General features: G+C 41.2%; 1 protein-coding gene and 1 non-coding gene across 3 annotated transcripts; one reads left to right on the forward strand and one right to left on the reverse strand.

The window, feature by feature from the left end:
• The first annotated feature begins 51 nt into the window (after positions 1 to 51).
• On the forward strand, positions 52 to 134 carry trnal-cag (transfer RNA leucine (anticodon CAG)). Its single transcript has one exon. It is a non-coding gene; the product is annotated as a tRNA-Leu (tRNA).
• Positions 135 to 1651: 1517 nt separating this feature from the next.
• Positions 1652 to 18691, reverse strand: LOC139211711 (guanine nucleotide-binding protein G(I)/G(S)/G(O) subunit gamma-2). Of its 2 annotated transcripts, XM_070842046.1 has the most exons (4): positions 18447 to 18691; positions 7838 to 7914; positions 3395 to 3513; positions 1652 to 2698 (listed from the first exon to the last, which is right to left on the reverse strand). In XM_070842046.1, exons 3-4 carry the CDS (start codon positions 3479 to 3481, stop codon positions 2570 to 2572), a joined length of 216 nt encoding a protein of 71 aa, XP_070698147.1. In that variant the 5' UTR covers positions 3482 to 3513; positions 7838 to 7914; positions 18447 to 18691; the 3' UTR covers positions 1652 to 2569. The 2 variants fall into 2 exon arrangements, with proteins under 2 accessions (XP_070698147.1, XP_070698148.1); XM_070842047.1 differs by lacking the exon at positions 7838 to 7914.
• Between the last annotated feature and the right edge of the window lie 5337 nt (positions 18692 to 24028).

The following is a 24028-nucleotide window of genomic DNA, read 5'->3' on the forward strand; positions in this document are numbered from 1 at the left end:
GTATTGGGGTTGTAAAGAATATATTTATGGCCCACTACGATGATTGAACATGTCAGGATGGCCGAGCGGTCTAAGGCGCTGCGTTCAGGTCGCAGTCTCCCCTGGAGGCGTGGGTTCGAATCCCACTTCTGACATTAACATTTTCTTCTTACGTTTCAACTTTATGGTCCTAATAAGTATTTACAATTATCTGCCTTTATACTGTGTAAAATCAACAAGAATTGTCATTGACATAACACGTATCTCCTGTACCTGATCTCTTGCACATGAACTCAGTATTCCTACACTGTTTTGGCCCCCAAACACATCAGCCAGTGATTCAGGTGACACCAGGATCACACCTGCAGTCCCAATAACACTTCCCTTAGTATGTGCATCTATAAAAACATGTGTTTAATATTTTCCTACCTATATTACACACTGTTAGTGATTATACTTAGCCGTGAGTGGATAATTCTGATGAGTTTTCTGTTCATTTAGATTAAATAATTCAGAGCTGTATGAGTTGTGATACTGCACTCTACTTTCTGTTGTTTAGCTATGACAAAGATACTCTAAAACTAACTTTTCTCTGGCTATATGTTACTTTTGTACACTGAACGCTTATTCCCAAGTGCTAATGTGCTAACTTAGATGTCTAAACTCAGGCTCGGCTTTGCTGTTGATGCTAGATTCTCCAGAAGGCCCTACTGTGTACATTTATAGCTGTCTAATATTTCTTCTTACCTGTTTCACTTAACCTTGCCAGGCAGCTGGATTGGCGAGATCACATCACACAAACCTCCAGGAAGTGCGCCAAGATTTGAAGCCAAGTTTACATAGTCGGCAAACTGTGTAATTACAACAATAGTGTCCATAATGTGATGCTATTTGGCTCAAAAGTCTTCTTACCAGAGACAAATATTGTGGAAGAGACGCCTGAAAATTCTCTCGTCCCTCCATCCTTCTATTGTCTATACAGCTGATCCTTAAAGTTGGGGGGCTGGAGCCAATCCTAACTTCGTCTAATGGTGAGCAGATAAATGTTTCTGGGTCACAAACCTCACAAAATGACTCGTTTCACCACCAAAATTTGATCTATTCCACCCAAGTACATTCGGAGAGTCTGGAAGAGCCGCAAGATAAAGGCTTGGATTGTGCAACCAAGCACTTAGAAAAGCCAAACTACTTTATTTTAATTCTTGGTAATGTGCAGGATTTTCAGGGATGCCCAATACAGTATGTCAGAGTGAATTACGAGGCAAGTTTTAAAAGTTATATTTCCATTTGGGCTAAGTTTGCAACCATAAAAACATGCTGCCCTATGTATAATACAGCCTCAATTAAGAGTTGGAACATGCACTTAGAGAATATTTATGTGATAGTGTTATACACTGTGGAAAAAAAAACATTTCCCCCAAATATAAAGATATTTAAAGTAATATCTTAATATTTTAGAGGCTTTTTTTTAAAGTTTGCATGTAAATATATATGAAATATGTAAATCAATCCTCATCAAATCAGTCCAAAAATCACTCAGTCATCTAATTAGTATCTTCAAGTTATTTTACAGCCTTCATTGCAATGCAAAAATTGTCACCACTATTATCAATATTTGAGAGATGTCCTTGTTGAGTCTGTATTGAATCATTCTTGTTTTAATGTGTTTTGGCACTTCCAGATGGAGGCTGCCCCTGTTTCATACAATCTCCACATGAAGGGAAATAGAGACGACTGCTTGTATATTTCATGCAATAGTTAAAGATACAAACACAAACGTTCAGAACTCACAGCACAGCACAGTTTACTTGCTAGTCATTTTATACAAATAGTAGAAAGAGGATTTGTATCTGAAGGAGACAAACTGCATCACATTTGCCAGATAGATGTTGGTACACAGAGACTGATTTTCAGACAGGTATTTGTAAAGAGAATCACAGAGTCGAATGTTTCAAACATCCCATTAAAAAAGCTTTCACTAACCTGTTGGTGTAAAAAAAAAAAAAAGTTAACAGAGGCGTTTAAGTAATCACATACAGTCATAGAAAGATATCTAGGTGACAGGTAAAGTTGAAATGAACATAAAATATACAACTTAAAAAAACATTCCAATAATCAGTCTAGTGGTAGGCGTACTTTTGTTTGCTGTCCTACGTTTCTTGACCCGCCCACAAACCATTTAACAGAACATTTGGAAGTCCCAAAAGAACCACAAAATATTTTTATTCTCATTTTATCTATTTTTTTTGTTTTATACACATCACAACCTGAAGACTCGCTAGGTTGACTGGTTCGTCACGTCTCTGGGTTATCATCACACTCATCCTCATCACCACCACCATCATCCCTTTTGCGTCATCTAAAAGCACAGACCCCCTTCAACATGCTGCAACACCCCTCAAAAAAGCAATCACAACCCCTTTAATGGTTACATGTAAACTCTGTGGGTTTTAATTTTTGCACTCTTAAGGTGCCGTTCGAGAAAGGGGGCAATAATCGCCGTGCCCTCCTACTAGAAGATTTCTACGTATTTTGAACGTCCACGTTCAAAGTCCCACACTGAGCAGACTGCTGAAGGGCCATGCCAAGTTTACAGGATGGCACAGAAGAACTTCTTCTCCCTGAACGGGTTCTCTGACGCTGGCACTGGCGATAACAGAGGGTCCTCTTTGGCATGGGCTTCGCAGTATGACATCAAGTCTGCTGCTGCTTTTGACACCTGGAATTAAGCAGACGCACACACACATACATATCAGAATACACTGACATACAGTGTACAGTGGTAAAGATAAAGAAGTAGGTTGGCATGTTGGGAACATAGACTGTGCACAAGAAGTGGACATCATGACGTCCCCATTGGCCATTTTGAGGCCTTGAGCTTGGCTTTATGGGCGTCGCCATTTCATGTCTGTCGCCATCTTGGTTAATGGAGCCAGAATTAGCCTTCATTCTACGAAGATCACTTCTGATTGGTTATTCACAAGGCAGTCCCACCCTGAAGTTTACCCTGCTTTATCATCTTTTTCCATTTAAATGGGACCAAAATCTACTAAATTAACATTGACGTCTCTATTTTATTTGTCTATTTCCAGACTTTTTACTGTTTACATTGATGTTTTTATCGTACAGCGCCTTGCTGCGAAACACCCTTCATATATGAAATGTACTTACTTAACTCACAGCTCATCTAACTCTAGGCAAGAAAATGTACAAGCGAACATTTCTCAACATGTCAAACACTAAAGCTATGCTTAAAGTATGGAGCCTTAAAAAGACCTTGTTTTTATATTTTTGTTTACATACGGAACAAATAACAACGTCTTAATGTTGAAAATGTTGAACAATTCCTTTAATTCAGATCAGTTTTCACCTGAAGCGTCCTTAAAATGAACTCACTGTCTTTGTCTCCGCTCACCTTTATCCTGTCGATGTTGGCCTCCATCTTCAGCTGCTCCACCAGCTTCCTGGCTTGTGCGATGCTCGCCGTGTTATTGCTCGCCATGGGCGCAATCAGTCAGGTCTCGTATGCTCTGCCTGTAGAGACGAGAAAGACATTCAAACATCCTAAACATTGTAGTTCACCTACAGAGTGCCACTGACGAGGACGGGCACTAAAATGTAGTAGGCATGTGAAGAGGAGTGTTTTTAAGTGATGCCCTGTACATTATCACATGCCTGCGAATACACACACACACTTCAACACACACAACACAGACGCAGGCATATTATTTATGGCGTCAGTTGCTAGGCAGCACATGACAGTGAGGGGGAGGAGGGGACAGTGGGAGGAGAGCGAGGGCGTAGTGCTTTGTCCAGCACTATATTTAGAATAGATTAACAGATAACTAACATTTCTGTTAAAAAAACAGCTAATTTTCTACTGATAATTGTGGTTTCCTCCACGCCAAATCATACTAATGGACACTTCTTAGTCATCATGTCACACTAGGGCACAGTGTCATGTGACGGACGATAAATCAATGAATTGATGCAGTCTGTCTTTGATCCAAGGTAACACAGGTCACCTCACAGGCAGATGTTACAGCTATATCTGTATTTCTATTACTGAACTGCATTGTTTTATCAATGTGTGTGTTAATTCACAGGCTCCATCAAAAAGCTGTATTCACAGCTTCTAACTGAGTGTCTTACTGAGCGAGTATTACACTCATTTGTAGAGATTACCAATGTGTTCATTATTTAATGAATCAAAAAAGAAAAAAAAACCAAAAGGTTAAGAGTACTTCAGTATTACTAATTCTACCTAAGGTCGTGTGTTCAGGACGGAAAGGTGACAGAAGCGAGTGTGTACGCTCAGTTTGTTTGATTTTTGAGTGTGATGCTGCAGTGCTCGTTGGAGACGGAAGAGGTCGTCACAGCTGGAAAATGTATTAAGGTTTTAGACCTAGATCATATCATCATGAGAGACCTGAAAACAAGGAACATTCATAATCAGACAACGGCACAACACACAAATACAATCAGCACCAAAATCAACTAAAAATCATTGACAGCAACTACAACCGTCATAAAAGATGTTGAGTAATGAAGATTTAAAATTGCCAAGAATCTAGCTTGTAGTTGTAAAAAGTGCAGAGTGCTTGAAGACTAGTCGTACCTATGGAGAATCTATCGGATCGTGCACTTTGGCCACAAGATTAAATGTCTGTGGAAGATGTTGAGTCACCTTCTGCACCTCCTTTTAAAACAAATAAAACTCTGCATCTTTGTTTGCTCTTTAAGTTGGTTGCAGTTTGATTGAAACTCTACTGGAGGCATGGACGGCCATTCCTCCAAAAGATACTCCGTCATTGTTGAGTTGGGTTGAGATGTTAAATATGAAGGCTGTAGCGTGTGATCCACATTCTCATCAAAACATTCAGTGAGACCCTGTGCCCAGTTTGGATGTGTTGCTACGTTTCGCAACCAATTTATTCAGGTTTTTCCTTTAATTTCCTTTAGCCGTTATTGGTCCACCGTTTTAGTCGCATGTCCTCAGATGCTCCTCTGTCTTTTCTAACCTCTTTGATTAAACGGATCAAGCTGTGGGCGCCCCAAAACAGCATCATTCTCAGTGTGTGATCAATCTTCCCTGCGTCTCCCCCCCGCCATCATCCGTCTGTAGGCACTGTGGTATGACTCAGTGTGGGGTTCAGACTGATCTCGGTGAGGTGCAGGAGCTGAGCATGAATATTGATGGCCTGTGGTGGCACACCTGCTCATCAGGAGAGAGTGAACTGCTGCTGAAATCTCCGCTGTCACACAACGACCTGAACCTCCGATGACCTGATCATCAATTAAAACCTGCACAGGGTCGACAGTTACAGTTTGTCTGTTTCACACAACCATCACATTTACTGGTGTTTGACTGTTTCTCAGAGTGGCTGTAAACAAATGTCCTTGCTAAATCTAACAAAGTGGGATAATATACTTTATAATAATAATATACTGTATCTTTTTGGTATGTGTGCAGTTAATGGTCATGTCGATACCACTTAGATTTTTTTTCAAGTAGTTAATTAATAGTGCAGTTGTCAGAAAATTGTTTTAAAACAATGGCAGTCACAAGATAACATTTACAGTCTGGACCCCAAAATGTTCAATTTAATAATAATAATAATTTATATTCATACAGCACTTTTCAAAACAAAGTTACAAAGACCTTAACATGGTTGAAACAGGATTAAAACATTAAGGGGAAAACTTTAATGGGCATTTTTACTTAATAAGTGACTTTGATGTATATACAGTTACCTACATACCATATATGTCCATACGGACTGTGTTACCAACTGCTAATCTAGTTAAATGGCAAATTTGCATCCAATTTAATCTTTAAGATTAATCATTAAAATTGCTGTTAAAAATCTTTCTGTCAACCAACCCTTTCCGGACTGTTTAGTTTTATAAGTTTTAGTCCAAATCTAAGTAAAATCTACAGGCTTTACCCAATTCATGCATTTTTAGGACTGAAACATTTCCTCTGAGCCAGGCTGGAAAATCTCGAACCACTGTCAGTTCAAACAATCTGAAGAGGATTTATGAGCACAACGTGCGGCCAACTGCACAGTATTAACAGTGTAACATAAACATCATTTTTATAGTCACTGCAGCTGAGGGATCCTGGATGTTCTCTTTCTGATGAGTGCTTCAACTTTTAGGGTCAGAGGTCAGAGATTTACTCTCAGGAGGATGTCGAAAAAAATGTTATTAGTTCTTTGTACTGTTGAAATCAGTAATATAGACCAGAAAATTGGCAGGCCCAAACATTCGATAGAAAATAGTTAATGCATAAACATGTTTTTTGCTTTTCTGTTTGCAGAAACACAGGCTGAAAAGCCACGTGTCAGCTTTCCTGCAATCACTGACAGAGTTGTCGAGTATATTCTGTATTATATGTCAGGTTAATAATGACTGATGTACTTTTAAGACACCTATAAAAGACTTTTAAGAGAGCAATAACATTGTACAAATATCTTGAGACTCTGCCTTTGGTTGCTCACAAAAATAAAAATAGGCCACAGACTTACTACAACGGTGTGATTGACAAGTAGAAATTAGTCTGTGGCGTCGTTCATATCGAGGCCACGACGTTGTTTCGACACTCAGGGGAGACGTCGAAACAGGCCAGCGTATCACCAGACTATTGATAGGGAGAAATGTCAGTCTTTAAGGTTTCTGGGATGTCTCCGGAAAAGTAGAGCTCTTTTCTTTACAGAAAATAATAAGAAGCTGTGACACAATAGCCTAGTTTGATTGGATTTGACGGGGAGGGGTGATGTTTTAAATACATACCATAAAAGCAAATGGAAAACTGTGTCTCAAGGGGCTGGAGGACGAAGGGAAGAAACACCCAGTTTTTGATTGTGTTAGCTCTCATGCCTTTGGGGAGTTTGTCCTTTACTTTTTATAACGTTTTACCTTGCCGGCTAAAAAGACTTCTTACACACTGCTTGAAGTCATACTGGCTCGTCTGTGAAGCTGTACTTTGGCACAGTGTTGCTTTGAGGTAAATGCTAACTGCAACATGCTAACATGCTCACAGTGACGATGGTAGCATGCTGATGTTTAGCAGGTATAATGTTTAGCACGTTCATTGTTATAGTTTAGCATGTTAGCATGCTAAATGACCAACATTGGCATCCCCAGTGCAACTGGCATGTCTGATCAGGGATTTCCAGCCCTGCTCAGTTGCATCTAAATGACGGCCATATTCACTCTGTGTTTAGGTTCACTTAAACCTTCATAATAAACTGTTAAAGACCATAAAAGACGTTATAAGCTATTTGGCACAGCTGTCTCTGTGTCTGCAAAGTCATCTTCCTGCTTATTGTCAGTGCAGTGTGCGAAAATGCCACCCTGACATTTCCATATGTGAAGAGGGAGGGGTGAGGAGATGGTGGCTTGTAGAGGACGTCCATGCAGGCGTAGTAACTGGTACCTTGAAGGCAACTAAAAGGGTTTAATGAACAATTATAAGTGCAGATTGTTGTGTGGTCTGTTTTAGGACATAATGTCACTGCTTCCACTGTGCTCATGAAACCTCATTGTCCCTCTTATCTGTCAGCTGCCCAAAATACCATCCAGACATGCTGCACACGGTGTCAACATGCTGATAACTGTGTCATCGCAACAGGCACTGATGGATAATGCATTCAGGTGGACACAGGTCTCGACTGTGTAAGATTTGAACAACTTGTTTGGAAGCTGTTACGAACTATACAAAAAATGCCCAATTTGCACCAGTTTCCAAGCAGACTGAGGGCGGTGACATCGCTGACCGATCAAGCTGTAATGTTCTGAAACTGGCTGATTTAAACATGCTACAGCGCTTCCTCCTCCTCTCGTCTTGCCTCACCTTGTCTGCTTACTCCTCCGCACTCTGCCCGGGTGTCTGCCTGCAGTTCAGTCAGCAGTTTGAATTCGCCCCACTCTCTGCAAACAGAGACAAACAGAGATGAAGGGAGGTGGAAGAGAGAGAATCTGCACGTTTCCATTTCTGCATTCCTGATAAATTACGGCGAGGCTCGTGTGTGTAGCCACTGGCCTCTGATCACTGTGTGTCAGAATGTCACAGCTCGCTCTTACAAGCTCCACTGTGAGGGGGTTTGGAGGAGAACCACCACAACAAACTACAGAGGGAGATGCAAGGGAAGATAAGTGACAATAACAACATTTTTGGGAAATGTGCTCATTTGCCTTTTTCCCCAAGAGTGAGATGAGGAGGTTGATATCCACTCTCATATTTGTCTGCTTTATATGAAGCGACAGCCAGCAGCCAGTTAGCTTGGCTTAGCATAAAGGCTGAGTTATGTGGACTGGATTTCAGGAAGTTACTGAAAGAAATAATCAACCACAACTTATAAGTTTGGTTTTTGTGGGGTTTAAATGAGATGTAACGTGTTAATTGACAGGCTTTGGAGGTGCTGGTAGGTGGTATTCCAGCCAGACGAGCTGCTTCACCTATTTCCAGTCTTTATGCTAAGCTAAGCAGGGACGCTGTAAGCATGCATTCATCTGAATGGCCAGGGTCATTTTTATCTAATAGATATTACCAATTGAAAACTATTTTAGTGCAAGCATTAGGATTATGGTATGTACAACACAGGCAGGAACACCAAACTAATGTATGAAAACTGCAAGGAGAGGCAGTGAGACAACATCTGGACCTATGATCAGGTTATAATAGTGCAGGTCACAGAGATACACCAGGCTTCATGATCAAATGATCAGTCTTTGATTCGTGTCTCCACTTCTGTCCATGTGCATGACCTCTTTCTTTCTTTCTCTCTCTCTCCCAGAGGGAGTATAGTACATTTAAACATTATTAAATTAATACTTTGCCAAACCTCAAAAAATTAGAGCAAGCTCTAGTTACCAGATATATTTCACAATCTAGATCTATAACCAAATCACTCATCCTGCTCTACTAATGGCCAATGTTTCAGTGTAATTCTTACAGTTACCTTATGTTCTCTAGTTGTAGCCGACTGGACTGGGTCTGTCTGACGGGGTGACCGTGTGCCCTGATGAATGTGCTTACTTTGATTCAGTGGGACACTTAAAACGACACTTAAAGCTCCCTAAGAAACCTCCGTTTGTTGATAAGTAGTTTCCCTTTTGTCCACCAACTGAACCCCTGACTGGTGGATGACTTGCTCTACCTCTGAGCCACAGCCGCCTCTATAACGATCTGGACGATAAACAACAGATCTTTCCTACAGATACTGAATATACTGAATACAATACTGTAGTGACTTACGCATATAAATGCCAAACCCAAGTTTAACTGATTGGTTAACTGATTTTAGGATGCACTGCAGCCCCCTTAGCGGTCCTATTTCTGCATAAATAAGCCAACTGAAACAACTAAAGTTGTATTTCTCAACTATGTCTAACTATTCCTTCAAGTTGACCTTCTGTTGGTACCGACCCATTCACCCCTCCTCCTCTTCCTCTCTATCTGCCCCTCTTCCTCGCTTTCTCTGGTCCAACAGATTCATTCTTAATGCATCTGTGACTCTGCAGCTCAGTTTTCTGCTGCTTCTGATAAATGGGCCAATTACCCTGCATGAGCAGATCTGCAGAGGAAGGGAATTCCACCCATCGTAAATCATGGCAGCACACAACGTTAAAGCGACGTTACAGTAAGGCATCCATTAACAAAACCTCACCAGCAGCGGACAAACCCCTGAGCCAGAGTATTGTAGCAATGTTGAAACTGCTTAGAGTTTAGAAAACAAACAAAAAAAGAGCAGGAGATCTTACTGTACGTCTCCTGATTCACCGCAGCCATTAATCTACGCTGTTACTCTGTAAGCAAAATTTCAATTTAAATCAGAAACTTTCTGATCAAAAAATAAGATTGTGAAATTGACTACATGTTTGATGCAGCGTTTGGTTCCTGACAGTGTTCAATAAATGGTGTTTAGGAAAAATTGGGGTCAGCACTAAAAGTGTATTGAGGCCTGATAACCTGCGGATAACTAGGAAATAATACAATTCCTTGATAAATCATATTTCTAGTTCACAGAATATAAAATGTTTCATGTCTCAAATGGGAAAAAAGGGAAAGCATCTGTCATATCACATTTTGTAGGCGATGACTCTACCAGAAAGAGTCTTATAGATAGTTAATATGTTAAACACAGCATGAATAATCACCATTATTGACATTAACTTTCCTGCTGAAAGATGAGCTCAGATAACAGTGTCGGAGTCACTTGGCCAGTAACCGTGTCATGACAAGTTTTGTTTGCTCAGAGAACGTGTTCGCTCACACAGACATCCGGCTTGTCACTCATCAGACGTCAGACAGGGAAACTACACAGTCATGTGTGGCAGCGTGCTGCTAGTTTGGAGGTAGTTGTGATGTGGAGGCAAAAGGAAAAAGTTTCATAATAGCAGAGTGCTTGTGTTCCCACTGAATTGTCTGTTAATAGATTTAAGAGTAAATAATAAATAAAAGAAACCAATGGCTGCCAATTAACAAGAAAAAATGTGAAGTATGCTTGATCTGTATTTATATTGTATATATAAAATCAATATCTTTTAGCTCATTGTTTTGGTTTTACGGTAGTTCACTCTGACTCTCATAAAAACCCACTGTGCAGAACCCGTTCAGCACCAAACTGCTGACAGACAAAGTTAGCAGCTAGCAGGTGGACTTAGAGGAGGAGTGGAGCATTTAGCAGCTAAGATATTTTTGTCATTGGTAGAGACCAAAAACGGAGCAAAAAGAGAGGGAATACTGGACTTATATTCATTACAAAACTCCAAATGAATGATAATACTCCGCATCTTCTGGATGTGTAAACAACTTCATAATATAACTTGGTCAATGGAGCAGAATACGAAGGGTAGGGGTTTGCAAAAATTGGGCCTAAACAGAATTTAATGCATTATAATATATAATTTTCTTGCAGTTTCCATCTCTTTGAATTGATCTGTGAAGCTTTAAAAATTAATAATAGGATATTTGAAGATTTGTATACTGAGGCAGCACCAAAGTGCCAGTGTTATATCAAATTCAAGTCCTAGCTGCACTCTTACATCTTTGACTGTCTACTTTTTCTACTCTTTGATCAGTTTACTGTACGCTGCTTTGTTCCTAAAAAAGAAAAAAGCTGAATTTGATTTCCCAGTGAACTGTTTGTGTCATCATATTAAAGTTGCAGAGCAGCAGAGAGATGAGAGACAGAGTGTTAAAACTGAGAGTGTGAGCAATTTTGTTTTAATGTTAATGCTTTGGCAATATTGTTCTCTACTTTAATGCCAGTGAAGCATCTTGAACTGAACAGAAAGAGGCATTATGGGATGTGACTGGTGATCCATTTCTCCCTTGTGCTTTAGCCTTCTGCTTCCCATGCCTTCCTGCGTGGCGGACAGGTGTTCAGTGATGGGACTGAAACACCTCCAGCACGCTCCGTCCTGCTGCTAACACCGTCGAATCAATCTGACCCCCTCCGCCATCCTTCCCCTGCCATTTGGAGCCATTTTGAACCCCTTCCTCCGGGTTTTCAGGGGGTCTGTGTTCGTGACGAGGCCCTCCACAGATGTGATTATAGCCGCTGCTCGACTCTGGGTGTCACTGACTTAAAGGGTGATTAAGCGCCACAGGAAACATCCTGGTGTGGAAAATATAATTCCTGGCCTGTCGAAAGTGATGATCTCTCACACACTCCCACACATGCTGACTCCCGGTGCGGTCCTCCCTCCTCCTTTTCTCCCCCTCTCTCTTTCTGTAGTACACACCTTATTATCCTGTCCTCTTTTTTTTTTACACTATCCAAAGAGAGAAATTAAGGTGGCCAGGCAGGGAGTGTTCTGTCCTCTGTGATGCTCAGGGTGTGAAATCAGAGCGTGGTAATTAAAAATCTGTCCCTAGCTGAGCCATCTGGACCCTGGAGAGCCGGTGATTAACCTTCGAGGGTCTGCGGGGATACGAAGAGACAGGATGGGACCCCTGTGCTGGGATAATTGAGGCTAAGTTTGGACGTCATGCCTCTCAGCTATACTTCCAGTTTTTTCCAGTGGCCACTTGTGGTATTGCTGCTGCGGCCCAAAAAACATTTTCTACATAAACCTCCACAGTCAAAGAGACGTGTAAAATTTTTTTTTTTTTGCTGATTGACGTCATAGTTATAGTACGAGGTATGGGATGACTACTGCACATATTCAGTGGGCCACATTACTGAACCTAACTCCGAAGCCAGAAACTTTTTTTGGTGAATGTGGTGTATCAAGAAACTCTCATTGCACTCAATGGGCGCCATCTTTGCCTTTGGTATTCAGTTTACAGAATAGATCTATGTACAACACGTGTGCAGTTTTCAGTGATAATGGTGGCAGACTAATGAGATACTTAGTATTATGAGTATGATAGGAAAGAAATTAAGATCAGACTTTTATTTAATTTCAACAAAACCTTGTTCAATTATGAAGTACAAACTATTAATGCAAGTGACATGGTAGCTGAGAAGGCCAAAAACATTTCCATTAGGAGAAACAACGTACTGCAGACTCAGACATGATGCCAATTCAAAAACACCTACAAAAAGCCAAAAAAAACCAAAACATTAGCAGCAAACATCCAAACCCACAAAAACAAATGCAACAGAAAAAGGGCGCAACAGAATTACTCCAAAGAACTCCAGACCATTAGGTGGAGTGCTTGATTTTCAACCTCAGAGAGAGACCAGATGAGAGACTGTGTTTGTTTTGGAACCGGATAAAGATAAATGTACAAAAATATATGCACCTGTTTATGGAACTTCATTTCTGTATTTGAAGTGTGTTAATGTATTCATTTTTGCTTTCTGCAGCAAGTTTTTTGTTCATTTGAACCATGTCTGGTTGTTGTTGGCTGGTGGATCTGAATTGGCATCGTTTCTGAAGCTGCAGCACGTTTCCCCTCGTGGAAATGTGAGGCGCATTTGCCTTTGTCGGCCACCGTAGAGTATCACAGCCTTTTGGACAACACTTCATCATGTAGAGGAATCCGAAGCTTCACAGACCAGCTGTGTCTAGTTATGGCTGCCAAGATATGATTGGGCAATCACTATTTTGGGGGAGAGTTTTAATGAGCGATGAATTATGTCTAGATGATCAGTCACTGGAGGTAGTTTGAACTGAGACCCTTGACTTAGTTCTTCTGATAAAAGGTTGGTTCCTATTCGTGGATGTCATTTATCACTGGGTTTCTTTTTATTTTATTTAAATAAAGCTGATGAATGTCACGCTTAAGGAAAAAACTGAGATGCTACTTTATCTCATATAAAAACCTCCCGACTCCAACTTTGTTACTGTAAAAGCTGACATGACCTGTTTCTGTGCTGACTGAGTCATTTCTTTTTTGTGTTTTACTACAAAACTCACAAAATTAATCCAAAGCCCCGCTGTGGATTTAGAAAAATGCAAGCCTGTTTTTCTTCTCATTAAGAGAGAACAGCAGTGGTGCATGAGCGTGCATGCAGAAAGTTCAGTCATCAAACCCCTCACAGTGTGACTGTACCATCCTCAGTGTGTCATAGGACAATGAGGTACGGGCTGCGATGTCACTGTGAAACAAGGCGCGTTTGAAGGGCACATTCAGCTAAAGAAAGAATCACAGAGTCGTAATTGATAGGAGAGGTCACACAGAATGAGAAAAAAAGCTGGAAATAGGAATAAAGTTTATCAGGAAGATAAAAGAAGCAGAGATGTGGCTGATATCTACTTCCAGAGTGGCTTTTACAGCGACCGCAGCAAGGAGAAGTAACATAAAACTGACCTCCGGAGTTATTAATGAACACGATCAAGGGGACATTGACTATTGAATGTAATAGAGCACGGATCTCTGCCCTTGGACACGAGGAAGGACACCCCTCCCTGTCCACACAAACACAAAGAGAAAGAGACGGGGCACCGAGAGCAGAGCTGTCAGGCAGCGATGGTCTAGTGAGACGACACTGAGTGTGACAGCTGAGCGTCTTTCTCCATCACTATTTCTGTTAACGCTCTGAGCAGGACTCAGACCAGGACCTGGAGCCGACCTCCAGACTCACATCACTACAGCCCCTTATTAAACAGGAATATGGAACATCTGGAAAAGTTTAGTTATTTGCTGAAATACTGAAATCACATTACAAGACAAGATACTCAATTAAAGTATAATGGAAACAAAACTTATAGCTTAAAAAGTGACAAATGTCAGTTATTACATTATTAAATAATTATCTTCCTCTTCTTTTGTCTCTGTTTTGCTGAAGTTCTGTTCTTGATGTCGGCCCACAATTAACTCTTTTTTGTTTTTAATTTACGCTGTTTGGCAAAACTAACCTCACTGCCGTCTCTGCCAACATGTTAAAAACTCCACTCAAACTGTATTTCTACTTTAACAATTTGCATTTCTTCTTGCGACGAATCTCTCAGCATCCTGTCCCTTGAGTAAACTGAATTTGTATTGACCGAACATCAAAGGAACATCTTATCATCGCCTTACATTTAGTATTTACAGCATGTTAATAGAATTATGGTGCATCTACTACCCTGACAGTCATGTTTTTACAAGAAGAGCACATCAGTGGTTTGGATCAATACTGTATGTGGGAGGAGGGAGTCCTGGGGTTTTGTTTCATTTAGGATTTTACTGTAACATCATATTAATATAGTTACTGGCTATTTTAATGCTCATGAAAACTTGGTGTCACACCTCAAAAGTAGTTTTTCTTTAACATTGCATATTTGTGACTAAAGATGCAACAATTACAGATTTTAAAACCCTGCATCTACAGTTATAAACAAATTAATTTAACACATGAGGACTGTGGGGGATAGATTTGTCATCCACTCTAAAATGACCCCAACAAGAAGGACTTTTAACCTGAACACGATGTCAGGCTGAATGAATGAAGTGAAACAAAGACGCATTTCAGTTTAATTATCGGACGAGTTTTTCCAACAAAGCCCATCCACTTCAAACCAGTGAGGGCAGAAAACATTCTCAGTGTATTAGCCACTATTAAACTGCACATTAACTCTAACTCTCCTTTCTTCTTCATGCTGCTGCCTCTCGGTCAGACCACCACCACCCGTGAATATTCGATTAGCCCGGACATCTGTGCCACCCCCAGCATGCCCTGCCCATCCTGCCCATCCTGCCATCTTAGAGATTGTGGTGTGTGCGTATGTATATATATATACATATATGTGTGTGTGTTGGGGGTTAATCTAGGTCCTCGAAGGGGGGAGGGGAGACGGCAGTGGCCCAGGAAATGATGCATCCCCTGGGACTCAAGGAGGCAGCAGGGAGGAGGCTTATTGCTCCAGGGAGCGCAAATGTGGTCTATTATGTTTATTAAATCAAACGATCAAGGCCCGGCATGTTTCTTCTTTGTTAGATTAAAGCAGTGACCAAGTGGTTTTCTTTTTCCTCAAACGTTTAAAGACTCGCGTTTAAAACCTTTTATATGCGTGTTATGTAACTTCACTGTAGTTAGTGGGGTAGAAACAATGCATGACACTGCTGTCACAGGAACAGCTACAGACTTTAGAAGAGAACAAAAAAAAAACCCACATGTGTTTCTGTGTGACCGGGGTGGAAAATTAACACCAGCTAAATGATGCTGGTGAATTTTGGCTGTGAGTGAGAGGGTTGTTTTGAATTCCCCTGGCCACTTTGGCAGGACACCAGCCATCATGTGGAGCGTCTTTTCCACTCTGGAAATCATATCTGGAGGTGACCAGCATCGCTGCCAAATCTAAAACATTAACTTCCTGCCCCTTATGTCACACATTTAGTAGCTTTTGTATACATTAAGGTCTCTGCAACGTGTTTTAACTGTAAGGAAAAAGCAGGATTTTTGCATTTGCCTTGAGTGAGGAGGCATAAACATACTTTTCCTCTGGAATCAATCAGTCTGCCAAGAATAACACGGCCAGACTCCTGGGCTGTTAACAATATTACAAACATCCGGGCTTGTTTAGATTCTGCTGAGAGTGAGAGCGTGCCGCTCCGTGCGTTTCGGACCCCGACTTGTTCCAACTGTCGACTGAAAAGTAATGAAACTGTATCGGCTTTGGAGAGGATTCTGCTTCTCGTTAATTACATCCAAGCTGTCAGAAACGTACATTTGTAGCTGATGTTTCCATTGGTGAAGACATGTGTCTTGGACTCAAGTCAAAGCAAAAACATTCAACGTTCATGTTTTGACTCAAACTTGAGTCAAGTTTAAGATACAAAAAACACTTAGACTTGACTGCTGTGAGACTTGTCTTATTTGTGACAAGACTTGACTTGATCCGTAAACACAAAAACAACAACAATACAGTCTGATGCTTCACTCACAACAACTCCAGAATTGTTTGGACAAGACTTGTGGCAAAAGACTTAAAGTAAAACTCGAGCAGAGTTGAAACATTGACTTAAGTCACAAAAATCAAGACTTGGGACTGCTTAGTGTTGGGTTAGTAGTAGTTAGTTAGTACTCCCAAACCTGACCTCAGATCTCAGGTTTAACCATCTGGGATTTGAAACCTGAATTGAGACTTGGTTGACCCGGGACGTGACTGGGACTTGCCTCTGGAGACTTGGACTCATGTTAGAGTTGAATCACACAAAAATAACGACTTGAAGCTTCACTTAGAAATGACAGCTGTGAGACTGGACTCCTTAAAGACTTAGCTTGACTCCTTAAAGTCTCGTGTTTCTCCTTCTAGGACTAGAGACTTTAATTGAGACTCGGTTGGACAAGACTTGTGGGTTGACTTGCACTTACTTGAAAACAGCTCTGGTAGGCTTGAGACTAAGCTTGGGCATGACTTCTTTGACATTCATCTTATTATCTTATGTTCAGACTTGAGCAAACCTTTTCAAGTCTCATGTTGTGACCCGGTACGACGATGACTTGGGACCTGACTTGGACTTTCGCTCAAGGACTCAAGACTTGGTTGGACAAGATTTTAGAATTTTTTAAGGATTTTTCCCCGAGAGACTCAAAAACAGCTCTGGATGCTTTTATCCAGACAGCCCACAGCACGGTTGAATAAGCTTAAAACTAAAAATCAACACTGTCAGAAGCAAACAAGTGCAGCGAGTACAAAGGTCGAAGCGCTCGGTGCGACAACATCCTTCCTACCTCGTGTTGCCTTCCCTATGAAGCCCTGTACATCTCTGAGAAACAAGTCAGTCTCTTTGAAAGTACACACATAGAGAACCTCTGCAAGAGGGATGCTTTTGGCAAGCCCAGCCCAGAACTGCTCACTCTTTTGCTGACTTGGAGGGATATTTTGGTTGAAGGCAGCGACGGGAGTGGAGAGGTCACAGTGACGAATAAGGTGTGGACGGCTGCTCATTCTTCCTTATTCTCCCCCATCATTCCTCCCGTGCTCCCTCTCTGCTTTCTTTCTGAAACACTCAACAAATGCTCAAGGTTTTTGATGTTTCTTGTTTATGGTAGGATACGTCGCGAGCTGCTCTTCTAGTCTCAACATCGACAAGTGCGAAACAATCTGTGGCCTTGGAGCGGCTTGCCTTCGCGATACAGTGCGATCCTCCTGGACGTGAGCTCTTGCGTAACTCTGACTCGCTGTGTGCGTTTGTAACAGGGGTGGATATGTAACACACAAGCACACACACATGATTGGACGATTTAATGTGAGTTGTACGTGACGATGCCTTTGTGTGACGAGCTAAGAGTGGGAAAAACAGCACGTCTACGTTCATTTTCTCTGTTTTCCTGTGAATGCACGCTGCTGTCAGTGACTGTATCTGTCTATGAGCAACATAAAAACACCAACCCCCCTCCGCCTCCTCCTCAACCTCCTCCTCCTCTCCCGGCCATCTGCCTGATACAACCACTACATGTACCTTGTGGGTGGTCGACTGCTTTCTCCTCACGGTATGGAGGAGGAGAGAGTGGAGAAGGGCAGAAAAACCTCACAAGGGGCTTGTGGTATCCTCTCTGATTTTCTGCTGCCTCTGTTTTTTTTTTTTAATCTCCTTTGCCACATCTCCCCCTTTTTCATCCACCTCATTCTGTCTGTTTTTCATCCCCTCATCTCATGCAAATGCCCCCCGAAACAGATGCCCTTAATTCCTCTGGCTCCACATTATAAGATCTGCCCAATCCTGAGGGAAGAAGAAAGGAGAAAGGAAGAAGAGAGAGGAGGAAGGAAGTCCATTCTCTTATTCCCCTCACATATGCACATGTTTGAGAGGAGGTTTGAGATGGGGGGAAATAAAGCAGCAGCTCACCTGACAGAGAGGAGGTTTTTAGAGATTTTAGAGGGAGGAGGGGATTCCATGATGTAAACCAGCCAGCGGCATCAATCTCGCCCCTTGAGCGCTGACAAAACGACAGCGTGGATATGAAAACCCCCCTCCTCCTTTGGAACACACCCTGTTTTGGATGCGATTTCCCCAATTGCCACTAAAACAGAAAAAAAAATTGAAAAAACTGCCCTTACAAATTGCAAAAACACCCTACCTTTTTGTGTTTGTGGTCTTCTTCTGTGACGCCAAACACATCCAGTCCTGTGGAGTAGTATCCACGCGTTCTCCCCTCTTTCTGTCACACACAAACACACAGTCAGTCAGTCAGTCAGTCAGTCAGCGAGGCAGGAGAGTGCATCCACACACACAACACACACTCCTCTCTCTGTATGTATGCCTCTCCCTCTCTCTCTCTCTCTCTCTCTCTCTCTCTCTGCTCCAGCTGAGATCCTCCCTGCCTCCCTCCTCACTGCTGCTCTGAGTCTCCACCCTTCAGCCAAACGCTCAGGCTGCAAGAAACTACCCTCCTCCTCTTCCACCTCCCTCCCTCTTTCTGTCTTCTCTTTTCTGCTATCAGGACACACTCCCTCCATCTCCCAAAGGTCCACAGGAAAAGCCTTGACTGTCTCTCTAAACACCTACAGTAAACAAATGCATACCAGGACAGCTGACAGTCTGGATTAGCTGGATTTCCGTCTTGATAAATATTCATACTGGTTCCCACGTACATCTCAGCCGCTCACTCTCCTTCTTCTTAACTCACATTTAAGTCACATTTTCATGCACAACGAAGTCTGTTGTGTTTGTTTCCAGGCATTGCATGAAAAAACTTCAGTCAACAATATGAGTGCAGACCGTATAAGAAGATAAAATGACTAACTGAATTGATTGAGAAGTGTAAATGTTGTCGTAGTATTTATCCAGAAAAAGAAAGCTTCCACCTCTTACATGTCATTGTTTACAAAGACGAGGTCCATGTGTACATATACGTCCATGTGAACAGTGTCATCTTGTAGCCCATTGTAAAATACTTACTTTACTTACTTAATACTTTTGCTCATAACAAGTAAGGTCAAAGTATTAATTTGACCAATACTTTGTTGTAAACTAATTACCGTTCTCAGTTATCCTGAGATTAATTTTATACTTCGATCTAAATGCCAATGGTTAGTATTGTCAGACACCAAAATGGTGAACATGGTAGACATTTTGCTTGGTAAATATCAGCATTCTCCAAATTTCCTGCAATCTTTACCAAAATATCTATACAGTCCGTCTATGGTTACATAACACAGCTGTAACTCATGAACACATTGCACAAGTGAAACCAAATTGGGACGACAGATTCACACACACACACCAGATTAAGTGGTGCTACAGCAACATGTTGAGTTTTTCTCCGTTATAATTCAGCCAGTAAACATGATTGCATGTCATTATGTGTATTTATACACTATTTAAAATCTTCCTAGTTCAGATGTATGCACATATTTATGCATTTGTGTTTGTGTGAGCATACTGTACATCTGCTTTCATACGTGTGAGTGCTCTGCCTGCAGGTAAACTCGGCTAATATTACTCATCTTCGCCCTACTGTCTGAGCTAAAACATCACGTTTTCTGTGAATCACATTTTCCTCAGCTCCATTCATGCAGATGTTATTCTCTGTGAAACTTACAGTAGCAGCACACATTCAAGGGGAGCCAGAGGGAGAGGAGGAGGAGGAGGAAGATGGAGAATTAGTGAGTCATGGTTCCTGTGGAGGCGAACACAGGAAGCCTCTGTCACCAGGATACCGCAGTGATCTGTGATAGCCCCTTCTGGGTCCCCAAAGCCAGTGGTTTGCAACCTTTTACCCTGACGTCCCCCCATGGCCTTATCGGATGAGCACAAGTAGCCCTTCAGTGGCACGTCTCAAATGTCTTCTAGTGAATGGACTAGAATTATCTTACTTACCACAAATAAATATATGAAAGTGGTTATTTTTTCAATATTTGTTTCATTCAGTTAAATCATCAGTGTTTGGGCTGCTTTTGGTCAAACATTCATACAACTTGGAGAGTCAGAAGCTGCTGAGTATTTTAACCAATTATCAATATTTCAGCTGTTTGTTCATCGGCCCACTTTTGGCTAATTATTTTAACCGTTTATCCATTAGCCTACTTTTACACAAGTGTTTAAAAACCTATTCTTTTAGTTAACTATTTATCCATTAGCCAACTTGTGGCTAACTATTTCAACCATTTATCCATCAGACTACGTTTAGTTAACTATTTAAACTTTTCATCCATTAGCCTGCTTTTAGTTTACCATTTTAATTGTTTATCCATTAGCTTACTTTTACTCAGCAAAACGATTTCAACCGTTTATTTTAGCAAACTATTTTACTCATTTATCTATTACCCTAATTTTAGCAAACTATTTCAACCTTTTCTCCATTAACCTGCTTTCAGTTGACTGAACTATTTATCCATTAGCCTACTTTTTATGTAGCTGTCAGCTTCAACCATTTATTTTATCGAACTATTTTGAACATTTATCCATTAGCCTACTTTAAGTTAATTCCAACCTTTTCTGCTGACTATTCAAAAGGTTTATTCAGCCTACCTTTATGTAGCTAACTACTTTAACCGTTTATCCATTAACATACTTTAAGATAACTATGTCCATAATCCATTTTAACTTCTCTGCTCACTTGCAAAGACAGCTTTTCACATACCTCCTGGAAAGTGCAGAGTTACCCCCTGAGGTGCAGGTACCCCGGGTTGGGAGTCATTGCCCCAGTCTGTTATGGCCTTATTGAGCATCAGCAGAGACAGTAACAGTAAACCCCCTCCATCATTGGAGAAGAGATAAATCCAGAGATTTGTTTATTTGTAATCTGATTACTATGTTTTATTATCGGCTCTGGGGATCATCTCTGAACCTTGTGGTGTCAGTGCAGCTGTTTTGGTTAATAGGCTGGTTTATTAAGTGCTGTTAATCCATCTCTGAGAGGACACGGGCAGATGTGTACACACTGAATATCACTTCAGTAAATGGTGCTGTTTGTGTAAGGGTGGAGCTGAAATTCATATCAGCCTTTCAGAAGATTGGAGAAAGTGACTTGAATTGAGATATACCAAGTTTCGAGGGTGCTGAGTTAGATTATTTAGATTCAAATACGACCACGCCTAACAAGGTTTTCACACAGCAATGGTGATTCTAGGTGAGGAGGAGGAGGATGAGGGATGCTCAAATGATCCTGTGCGAGCAGCGTTGTGTGTTATGTGTGTGTGTGTGTGTGTATGTGCACAAGGGGTGGGGTTATCATGACTGGCGGGGGGAGGGGCCTGGATTTCATTTCTGATTTGCGACCATCTGGCTCCTCCAGGCAGCTGCTGGCCCGAGCAAAGCGGCCCCGCCTGTTCTGCCCCAATGCCCCATGGGATTTACGGAGAGGTCACCACTGCTGCTGGAGACACACTGTCACCTAATACTCTCAAACAATCGGCTCAAATGGTCGCCCACACACACACACACACACACACACACAGATGCTCATAGATGAGGAGATAAGATGTATGGAAACATCACAAATGGGAGAAACCTCTAGAAAGATGACTGTAAGTGTGATGAAGGAATATAAAAATAAAGACATCATCATTGACGGTACAAATCGAATCGGACACTAGAAGCATCACTGAGGTCAGGACACGATGACCTCAGCTGCTGTAAATTTGAAAAACAAAGCATGAACACAGTCTGAAAGGAGCCACTTCACCTAATTCAAAGAGACAAAAGAAAGGAGAGGGAGAAGGGGGTGGTGACGGAGAGAGGAAGAGAGAGAGAGAGAGAGAGAGGGAGACGGAGAGAATGGATTTCCCCCTCCGTGTTGCCATGGCGACAGCAGTGGATGGTGGATGACTGATTTCCTGTACAGCTGTGGAGCTCGGAGGGGAGAGCGAGAGCGAGGGAGACACGTTATCTGTGATGGAGGAAGGAGGTGGAGCTCGCTGAGCAAAGTCACCATGTTTTTCTCTTGAACTGTACATCAGCCTTTCTGTGGTGATTAGTGTTTTCTGCCTGAGCGTTGCATTTTTTTTTTTTTAATATTGACTATTTTTTGTATATGAATTTGACAAAGGTCAAAAGCACAGACTGTGTATAAGATTTGAATGTAACCACCATGACGTCATCCATTGGTTTGTGGATCTCCGTTTTGAAGCCTCTAGTTTAGCCATCTAGGTTTCATGGCCGTTGCCATCTTGGTTTTTTGAACCCGAAACAACATTTTTTCCGCGACGTTGGTTGGACACAACGTAGTCCCAGTGTACTCAGCTTTATCGTCTATTTTCATCTAAACGGGACCAAAATTTGCTAAATGAACATCCTGCTGTATTGAAGGAGACTTGAAACTAGACATTGAGATCATAAACTCATTAGGAAAGTGTTTGCTGAGGTAATAAATCAAGTGAGCAGTAGGCTCATTCCCTCATAGACTTCCATTCATTCACAAGTCTTTTTGTAACCAGCAGAGTCGCTCCCTGCTGGCCATTAGAAGAATGCAGGTTTATAGCACTTCTGCATTGGCTTCACTTTTCAAACCCAGAAGCTACTAACACTTATTTCATGCTCAGAGGTTAGTTAGTGTGTGTGTGTGTGTGTTCATTAAATTATAAAAAATCTAACTGCACGCTTTTTATTTTAATATTAGTTGCCAAAAAGTCTACCAGCTTCTTTGCACAACATCACTGAATGTGTCTAAAACCACACGGATGTTAGTTGATTTGTCGACGTCTCTTACTGCCTCCTTATCTTCTCATTGAAGGTTAGATGTTTCAGTGTCTGTGCTGAGATTTATCTGCTTAATTCTACTAATAGCAAGCTGGCTCGCTATGGCAGGTGACAAAAGAAAGCTAAAAGAGGCGAGACTGCATGAAATAAAAGCACAAATTAATAATTTAATCTCAGTTTGGGACACAGTGAGCCTCAGTTTGGAAATGTTCCTGTGTATTCAGATCCTTTCAAAAAGTAAAAGTACTACTACCACTGTAGAAAGTATTGCATTGTAAATGTTATGTCAGTAAATGGGTCCAAACTATTATATGATCATATCAGAAGTATTCTTGTAAAAATTCTATTTTACTATTGTAGTTGGTTGAGGTGGAGCTAATTCTGATCTATTTTGTACAAGACTCTAACTAATGATTATTTTCTTTATGGATTAATCTAATTATAATTTTAGCCATTAATCGAATGATTGAAAAATCTGAAAATGGTGAGAAAGTCCTAAGAAAAGACTTCAATGACAGCTGTAGTCATATAAAAGATCCTATGATAAGTCGTCTCTGAATAATTGTGCAGTAGAAGTAGTCACATGCAAATAAAAGACTCAAGTAAAGTACAAGTACCTCAGATTTTGTATCTAAAAGTACCTGAGTAGATGTACTTAGCTGCGTTTTACTGCTGCTAACAGGAACAAATCCAAGACTCACAGTCTGGTTAATAGAGATTCAGGGGAGGACGGGCAGCCAAGGCTGCACTAGGAAACAGATACTTTCTGTTTCAACAGCATTAAATTGTGGGGAAGTATCATCCATCTAGATGTTATGTTGCTATAATAAACTAAAACGAAACAAAATGCAGTTACTCTGTTTGAATGAAAGCTCCTACAGTACAAACATATACTTTACTGTCAAACAGCAGGATTTAAAACACTGAAAACAGTTCTGAGTGAAAACTAAATGTATGTCTGTGTGATTTATTGTCAGATTTTTAACACAATAATGTTATTTGTGTGTTTGAGCCGATGCA

This window comes from Pempheris klunzingeri, chromosome 13 (assembly GCF_042242105.1).
Source record: "Pempheris klunzingeri isolate RE-2024b chromosome 13, fPemKlu1.hap1, whole genome shotgun sequence".
In the NCBI taxonomy this organism is placed as follows: domain Eukaryota; kingdom Metazoa; phylum Chordata; class Actinopteri; order Acropomatiformes; family Pempheridae; genus Pempheris; species Pempheris klunzingeri.

Excerpts from the sequence above, each read along its gene's own strand:
- LOC139211711 (XM_070842047.1), bottom strand. The coding sequence starts at position 3,481 with ATGGCGAGCAATAACACGGCGAGCATCGCACAAGCCAGGAAGCTGGTG. Across the intron at positions 2,699-3,394 it reads CCAACATCGACAGGATAAAG|GTGTCAAAAGCAGCAGCAGA; the intron begins GTGAGCGGAGAC and ends GCTTAATTCCAG.